The sequence below is a fragment of the Thamnophis elegans genome, chromosome 12 (genome assembly GCF_009769535.1).
Source record: "Thamnophis elegans isolate rThaEle1 chromosome 12, rThaEle1.pri, whole genome shotgun sequence".
NCBI classification, from domain to species: Eukaryota; Metazoa; Chordata; class Lepidosauria; order Squamata; family Colubridae; genus Thamnophis; species Thamnophis elegans.
The window spans coordinates 7300007-7309166 of NC_045552.1; the positions used below are offsets into that span (position 1 = coordinate 7300007).

The 9160-nt window shown below is 41.0% G+C and overlaps 2 protein-coding genes across 2 annotated transcripts; both read right to left on the reverse strand.

Annotated features, from left to right (window-relative positions):
* Positions 1-1488: 1488 nt before the first annotated feature.
* On the reverse strand, positions 1489-5578 carry LOC116515725 (interferon-inducible GTPase 5-like). The gene is made up of 2 exons (XM_032227915.1): positions 5311-5578; positions 1489-2772 (listed from the first exon to the last, which is right to left on the reverse strand). The coding sequence occupies exon 2, from the start codon at positions 2743-2745 to the stop codon at positions 1558-1560; it is 1188 nt and encodes a 395-aa protein (XP_032083806.1). The 5' UTR covers positions 2746-2772; positions 5311-5578; the 3' UTR covers positions 1489-1557.
* A 1756-nt stretch (positions 5579-7334) lies between these two features.
* Positions 7335-8612, reverse strand: LOC116515735 (interferon-inducible GTPase 5-like). Its single transcript, XM_032227933.1, has one exon. The coding sequence runs from the start codon at positions 8604-8606 to the stop codon at positions 7371-7373; it is 1236 nt and encodes a 411-aa protein (XP_032083824.1). The 5' UTR covers positions 8607-8612; the 3' UTR covers positions 7335-7370.
* Between the last annotated feature and the right edge of the window lie 548 nt (positions 8613-9160).

Consider the following 9160-nt stretch of genomic DNA (forward strand, 5'->3'; position numbering starts at 1 on the left):
CTCCCTGCTCTGACCTCCGTTATACTTTATGTCTATACAAAGCCCATATGCCGGATTGGAAACCATTTGAAGCAGTTTTGCCATTTTCCTCTGCAATTGCCTATGTGCCAAAGTTGTGTAGCCAGACTGTAGACTTTCCTGTCCCACACTTGGTAGTAGCATTGACCTCCTTCTCAGGTTGCCACTTTCACAGCTTATATGGGACGGTTGACATTCCAGGTGCCAGAGGGGTGGGAGGGAGGGCGTAGAGGTGGGAAGCCTGGTCCTCCCTCCTGGGTTGCCAGTCTTCCTGTTCAAATCAGGTAGGGAAAGGCACAACAACTCACTTACATCCCATCCATCCATGGACAGTCCTGGAAGCCCAGCCTGTAGCCACTTCACTTCTCAGTCCCAAGATGTATGCAAATCTACCTCCTGCTTGGTTGGGGGATTCCCTTCAATCTGCACTGAGATCACAGGTGAGCTGAGGAGTGCCAGGTAGGATTCTCACTGTCAAGCCTGACAGTTTATGATGGATGCATTACTTGGAACCTGACGCTCACCCACCTTTCTTCCCTATACTCCATTGAACCTGGCCAATTTTAGGCTGGGCATCTCCAGTTGGCAAGGTCAAAAAACAGGTTTTACAAGAATGATGCGAATTTTACTTGATGTAGCTACTGAATCTTGGAAGCTGATGGGACTTTCCCTCCCTCCCTCCTTCTTGTTCCTCCTTCTTCAATAATGTTTCCCTTCCATGTCCAACCTGAAGCTCCCATTACAGCAGCTCTGAGAAATGGCTTCCTTCCCAAAAGTCTTTATGATTCAAGATTATTCCTCCTGCCTTAAGAGAGCCTTCACCTCTCCAATTCTGAGCCAAGGAACATCCAGACATCTTAGTTCTCAGTCCCTCCAAGTATTTGCTCTTCAGATTGTAAATGAGTTGACAAATCTTAGAGCAGATAAAATGCAGTTTAGTCTTTATTAGTGATTTAATTTGATTAAATTTGATTAGCTGATTCCTGAATTAAACTTTGTTTATTTTTTTATTTCAACAAGATACATATTTCCAAAAAGGATATTGTAGATTGACAGATAATTATTGAAGCTATACAATTAATGCACAATATAACAATAATAAGAGAAGCAGAGTACATTGAGTTCTTTTCAACATTAAAAAAAAGAATTATGACTTTTTCAACACTACCATAGTAAGTACTACCATAATACTACCATAGTGTCTCCTCTTTTATTATTTATAATTGTTACAAATACCGGTGAAAAAACAGAAACAGTGAAAAAACAAGAAAAGAAAAACCATCCTCTAAACCATAGAGATAAATCTTGAAGTTTTGCCTTCTCATAGAATAATCTGCAGCCAGAGATGCTTATTTCTTCTTAGGGTGATCAAGCACGTATTTCAATCAGAGAATTATTTTAAAAAGTAAGCAAATAGGTAGTTCTAATATTTGGAGCCTATTTTTATGTTCTTCCCCTGCTCTCATTTGGATGAAAGGTTTGTGGGTCTCCTTCAGAGGAGAGGTTGGGGCTGCCTTGGATCTTTCCCTGGGACTCTGATCATTTAAGAATTTTTGCTAGAACATTTTGGGCGTCTTCCACAGCATCGTCAAGAAAGCTGTTCAAAAAAATATACGTGACAATGAATGAACTTACGCCGCCAAACACAGATCCGATAACAGGTATAAAATAAAAATAATTTTCTATCAGCGATATGCCGGTCCAGAGAGATGACTTCGTCAAGAGAGAAAATACCAAATCTCTATTGATTGCGTTGACTAAGGGGGTTTTCTTGATAGCCGACCTCAGCTCTTCATATTTTTTTCCCGTCTGACGTGCCAGAAAGCGGAGGGACTGGTCATCTAAGCCAAACACCCTGCAGAAATCACTCAGAGCTTTTACCAAAATTCCAACATCACAAGCCATAGAGAGACCTGGGATAGGCACTGCTCCACAAACATAAGATATGAACGCTGCCTTCTTTATATAGGATTTCATTACCTCTTTTTTGCTCAACAATTCATTTTCTGAGAAAATATGCATAGCCCGTGTTAAAACATCTTTCTGGTGTTCAGGAAGTTCATCAGCTATTGTCTTTTGCAGGTGAGGGAAATCATACTCTTTTACCTTCCAGCTGGATATCAGAAATATTTTTTGAGGAGACACACCTGCGTCTCTTATGCAATCCTCGCAATAATTCCTGATGGTCTCCAGGATTTTTTCCTTGCTGAAATTCCTTTTCCTTTTTTCACCTTTGATACTGAGATCTATTTTGCTACGTATAAAATAAAACTTCTTAGTCGTTCTTTCTATTTCCTTTGCCAGGAAAGCAGCATTTTCGGTGAAGCGATCAGAGATAACAATAATAAAGACATCATATGTTTCAAAGTTGACTTGCTTTAGATATTCTGCTGCCTTAAATTCAGGTGTTCCGATTCCTGGAAGGTCCCATATTTTCATATTGGGGAACTTAGGGTGAGGATATTCCTTTGGCTCCATGGTTGTTTCTACTTCTCCAACCTTGGCGGCCTCCTTATCATTATCATTTACACCCCGGATAGCATTGACCAAGGAGGATTTCCCAGCACCGGCATCTCCAGTAACTGCGATATTAAGGGGCAGAGTATGCATTTCATCTAAACGTTTTTGGTATTCAGCTGCCACTTCAAGGACACTGCCTTTATCCAAATCTCTCTTTAAGTCTTCAAATTCTGCACTTACATTATCTTTTGTAACACTATTGCTCATAGTTGCTCTTTGGTTTCTGCTGTGTATCTGAAAAAGAGAAAAAGACATTTGGATATTTCTCACCTGCCTGGCATTTTGAACTTTACAGTTGGAGAAGAGCCCTGTGAATACTTTGGACAGTCAAGGAAAGGGACTAAGTGTTAGAAGGAACCTTGGAGATCTCCTAGTCCAACCCCATGACCCAGTAGGAGACCCTATACAATTCCAGGCAAATGGTTGTCCAATGTCTTGTTAGAAGGCTCCAGTGATGGACGACCTACAGGTTTTTGGGGCAAGCTATTCCACTGATTAATTGTTCTCACTGTCATGAAATTTCTACTTAGTTCTAGGTTGGCTCTCTCCTTGATTAGTTTCCATCTTTTATTCTTTGTTCCTACCTCCAGTTGTTTGGGAGAATAGCTTAGGCCCCTGCTCCATCACTAGAGGTTTTTATGAAGAGACTGGAAAGTCCCTTGTCTGAAATAGTAGAAGTTCTCCAGATTGAGCAAGACTAGAAGACTCCCCAAGGTATTCCATTCCATTCTGTTCTGTTCTGTTCTATTTGCTTTTTGCGCTCTGACACTTGTTGCTAATTGTATGCAGATCCATTGCCTGATTATCCTTTCCCAGATCTTCCCAGGTATTGATATCAAGATGATTGGTCTGCAGTTTCCTGGATCCATTTCTTCCCTTTTTTGAAGATGGGAAACACATCAGCCCTTTTTCAGTCCTCTGGTAGCTCCCCATTGCTCCAGAGTCTTTGAAAGATAGGGTTCAATGGTTAATTTCTTCCCTTTCTGAAGATGGGAACCACATCAGCCCTTTTCCAGTCCACTGGTAGCTCCCCAGTTCTCGAAGGTCTGTGAAAGATATGGTTCAGTGGATCTGAGCTCCTTCAGAACCCTTGGATGCAATTCATCTGGTCCTGGTGAGTGAATAGATGTTCTCTTATCATTTCCTTGCCTTTTGACTGTAAAAGACTAATCTATCTTTTACTGCTTTTGGTACATTGGACTATTTTTTTTTCCTTTTGCATAGACAGATACAGAAAATGAATTAAGCACTTCCTCTTTCTCCCTACTGCCCATCACTTCCTTGCCATCTTCCCCCATTGGTGAAATTATAGTTTCTTTTACATTTTTCTTGTTTTTTTTTTACATGGTGAAAGAAACTTTTTATTAATAATATTTTGACATTTGTGGCAAGTCTTACTTTATTCTGAGCCTTAGCTTTCTTCACTTCATCTTTGCAGATATTGGCCTATGCTAGGATTCTGTGTTATTTATGTGTCCTTCTTTCTACTTGTTCTTTTTCTCTTTCAGTTTATCAGGGTTTTTTATGCAATCATGCTGGTTTCTTTTGGACTCCGCCCCCCCCCCCTGTCCTTTTCAGTGGTATTCTGCAAATTACTGCCTGGTCCAGTTATTATTAACATTAAACCCAGCTCCAAAAATCCACTTTAAACCCAAAGAAGGCATTATTAAATGCAGGGGAGCTAAAACACCCCAGCTATCTCTACTGCCCCTTCCTCTCCCTCTTCTGCAGTGTGTCAGCACTGAAGTCCCAAAATGGCCTCAGTCAGGCCAGCTTCAGGGTTGACAGACCCACATTATTGGGGGCACTTTGCAAATAATGATTCTATCTTATAAACCGCCAAGAGATCTAAACTGCTATAAAGCTCCATAGGGTGATAAATAAGCCTAAATGCTCTTGCTATCTCTGAAGCTGAAGTCAGTCTTGCAAATCTGGAAGTACTTCACTTTTCGTTCCCCTTTTTGCCAAAGAACTAGAGAAGGTCCCTCTTGTGCCTCCATTTACATTCCTACTGCTGGCTATGTTGCCTTTCATCCGTCTGTTCTTTCTATTGTGTGATGAGGTCAAGATGTAATCGTATACTATGACAACTGGTGCCTTTCATAACTGCAATGCCAATTTACCTGGATGAATGTCCAAATCAGGAGGGGAGGGTATGAAAAGTCAGTCAATAGAGGGGGGAAAGCTTTCCAGAATGTTCTCCTTCCTAGGCAGAAAAAAAAATGCCCCTCCTTGACACCACTCAAAACCCTTGAGTTGCTCCTCCTCCTCCTCCTCCTCCTCCTCCTCCTCCTCCTCCTCCTCCTCCTCCTCTTCTTCTTCTTTATATGTATTCCATTGCTTTCCTTTCTTATTGATAAAATGTCTGCCTGATAAAAACATAACCCAATCTATTTATTACCTGCACTCAACTCCAACCCAAAATCCAGGGCAAACCCAAAGAAGATGCCATCAAATGTGGGGGAGAAAAGGCTGCTGCTTCTCCGACTGATTCCCCAGAACCACAAAAAACTTTGGGTCAAAACACTTCAGGTCCAGAAATGAGGGTTGAAGGCTGCATGGATTTCCTTAACCCTAGAGGTTATTCTGCAATTAGATGATTCCTAGAAACAGTGTACACATTGCTCAGTAGAAAAGAAATTGTATTGAAGGCTCCTTTATGGGAAGATCAGCAAAAACTAAAGAGGGAATAGAATTTAAAAGCAAAGAGTACAAAATCCACCATAGCTAAGCCTACAGAGGGGAAGAGTATATACCCCAATGCTTACTTACTTTTATCAAACGAGTAATTCTCAAAGGTCTCTACGCAGGTTGCGGTGGATTCCTTTTCAAAAATAGCCAGACTCCTCTGGTCAGAAAGACTGCATCTCTCTTATATACCTTTCACTTCCTTTTGCGTTGTTTTGTCAAATAATAAAAATGTTCCCCCCCTTTTTCATGAGTGAATTCCAGCCTATCAAAATCCGAGCCCTCTACAGGCCCAGCATTAAAAGCAGCTCATTTCCAAGAAAAAGAAACTACTTTTGTATGGCCGTCAGTTTCGTTCTTTGCAAGAATTTGGCAGACGCTGTAAAACAAAGAAGTGGGGTTTTTTTTTCAAAATTTGAAATTTTTCAAGTGGGTGGATGTTGTAGAATTCCCCAGCCAGACGGTTTGGTGAATATAAATGCTTGTTTTTCTATCAGGAATCGTTCTCAGAGGGATCAAGGCAAGCTGTAGTTGATCTTTGCCCCAAATCGCCAGACTTCTCACAGAGGACTGGATCCCATCTACACACAATCTTTGAAGTGGGCACTTCTTGCAACAAACGTTCCTCTCATTTTTCATCACATGCAGCCCTGCCTGTCAGTCTCGCACCCCAAACCCATTTCCATAATCCGGAGCTATCCAGGAAAGAGGGGGGAAGAGAGGGCAGTAGAACAAGTTCCTTGATTGTAGCACCTCAATTACAGGCAGAAGAATTTCATCCAAAGAGCTCGAAGAAAGCATTGGGAAATGTTCAAATTGAAAGGAAAGTCCTGCAGATGGAAAACCTCATTATTCCTTTCTGGGATCCAATTAATTAATTGTTAGCGAATAAACATTTGATAACAATCTAAGACAATCCAAGAGTTACAAAATTCCTACTTATTAATCACCAAAATCAACTAATTTTTTCTTATCAACTTTCATTGTCAACCTGTAGCGTTCCAGTAACAAAACAGTCTTATCTCTCTTGCCAATTGTGGTTTCAGTCTTCTTTTTATCTCCTTTATAAGGTTTTTATAGACTTCTCTCCACACTTTGAACTCACTGTTTAGGATTTATATCCAAGTTACTTCTGCCAATACTATAGCATGTATATATTGTTAAACAATGACCATTGACATTTCCTTGTTGTTATTGTAATTGGCTAAAAATCATTTACTATTTATGCCCCATCTCCTCTCATCAGAGCCCCACCCACCCACCCCAAAAAATCTTACACCTTTATAACAGGATCTAAATAAAAATTTGTTAATAAAATTTATAGGTCTTTTTCCCAAGTCACAATTTACAATTTATATCCAAATTTCTCTTACTAGATTGTAAGAGAGTAAGGATCGAATCGCCCTTATATACCCATAAGTGCAGCATGTGTAGCTTCTATAATCTTATGTGGCATACGTGGTACATCTTGGAAATAATAAAATGTTCCTGCCATTTCCTATCAGGCACAGGGTCCAATCGAAGTCCAGGGTTCCTACAGGTAGCAGAGGAAAAAATACCTGCTTTATAGGAAAAGGAAAATAGCATTGGGTGGCCCCCAGTTTCATTTTTTGCACCTACACATAGTCCTCAACTTACAACTATTCATCTGGTGGCCCTTCGAACTTTCATCTTAACTGGAAAAAATGACTTATGACCAGTCCTCACACTTACAACCATCACAGCATCCCCACAGTCACATCAGCCCAATCCGGGCACCTGGCGATGGGCATATACATTTATGATACATGAAGCATTCTGGGCTATGTTGTTGCCACTTGCAATCCCAGTCGCTCAGTTGGCTCCCAACACAGAAATAGAATGGCGGGGGGAGCCAGATTCACTTAATGACCCCGTGACTCACTAAACAATTGCAGTGCTTCACTTAACAACTGTGGCAAGAAAGCTTGTAAAGTTAGACATGTCTCACTTAGCAATCTCTTTGCTTAGCAACAGGAATTCTGACCTCAGTTATGGTCTTAAGTTGAGGAGTCCCTCTAACAGACATAGAATAATAAACACTATTTCTCTAACTTTGAAAGGCATTGAAACATTATTATTTTCTTTCACCAGTTTCGTTTGGATGAAATGCTGGATTGTTTCCTTCAGAGGAGGTTTTGGGAGGTGTCTTTAAACTTTCTCTGGGATTCTGGTTGCTGAAGAAGTTTTGCTCTAACATTTTGGGCGTCTTCCACAGCATCATCAAGAAAGCTGTTCAGAAAATAATACGTGACTATGTATGAACTCGCACCACCAAACACAGACCCGATAAGAGGTATAATATCAAGAGCCATTTCCACCATCAATACGGCGACCCAGAGAGATGACTTTGTCAAGAGAGAAAAAACCAAATCTGCATTGATTGCGTTGGCTAAGGGGGTTTTCTTAATAGCCGACCTCAGCTCTTGAAATTCTTTTCCCATCTGAAGTGCCAGAAAGCGGAGGGACCGGTCATCTAAGCCAAACACCCTGCAGAAACGTCTCAGAACATCTATCAAAATTCCAACATCACAAGCCATAGAGAGACCCGGGACAGGCACCGCTCCACAAGCACAAGATATCAAGGCTACCTTCTTTATATAAGATTTCATTAGCTCTTTTTTCCTCATCAATTCATTTTCTGAGAAAATATGCACAGCCAGTGTTAAAATATCTTTTTTGTGATCAGGCAGTTCAGCGGCTATTCTCCCGTGCAGGTGAGGGAAATCATACATGTATATCTTCCGGTTGGATACCAGAAACACACTTGAGGAAACCCCAACTGCCTCTTTCAAACTATCTTCACAATATTTCCTCATAGTCGCCAAGGTGTTTTCCATATTGAAATTCCTTTTCCTCTTTTCATTGTTGATAGTGACATCAATTTTGCTACACATATAGTAAAACTTCTTCTTCATTCTTTGGATTTCCTTTGCCAGCATAGCATTGTTTTCAGTAAAACGATCAGAAATAACCAAAATAAAGACATCATATCTTTCAAATTGGACCTTCTTCAGATATTCCGCTGCTTTAACCTTATAGGTTCCGATCCCTGGGAGGTCCCATATTTTTATATTAGGGAATGAAGGGTGAAGATAGGCCTTTAGCTCCCTGGTTTCTTTCCCTGGCCCAACCTCGGCTGCTTCATTATCATCATCACTTACACCTCGGAAGGCATTGACAAAAGAGGATTTCCCAACACCGGCATCTCCAGTAACTGCGATATTAAGGGGCAGACTCATCATTTCATTTAACTGTTTTTGGTATTCTGCTGCCACTTTGGGGATATTGCCTTGATTCAAATCGCTCTTTAAATCTTCGAATTCTCTCCTTACAGCATCCTTTAGAACTAGATTGCCCATAGCTACTCTTTGTCGGTGCAGATTATCTGGAAAGGAAAAGAGACAATGGGATGTTTCTCAGCTACTTCAGGCACTTTGCAGTTGGAGAAGACCCCCTGAGAATACCGTGAAAACAAACCAATGGATCGTAAAAAGAATCAACCCAGAATTCTCAACGAGGACCAAAGGTCCAGATTCAAATTATCCTACTTTGGAAACATGATGCAAAGACCCAGCTGTCTGCTGATGGCTCTGATGCTGCATCATATTGTATTATTAAATGTTTACGTCAATTCATTTTACCAACCTCCCAAAAACCATTTATTGGCTCTTCTGCTCTCCATACACCATATTTGTACCTTATCCATTACTTTCTTCTCTCTCTCTCTCCTCCCCCTCCCTAACCTCCTTTTTTCCCTCTGTCATCCTGCCCTCCCTCCCCCCCCCCGCATGCACATGCATTCAAGGTTGACTCAGCCTTCCATCCTTCCGAGGTGGGTAAAATGAGGACCCGGATTGTTGTTGGGGGCAATATGCTGACTCTGTAAACCGCTTAGAGAGGGATGAAAGCCCTA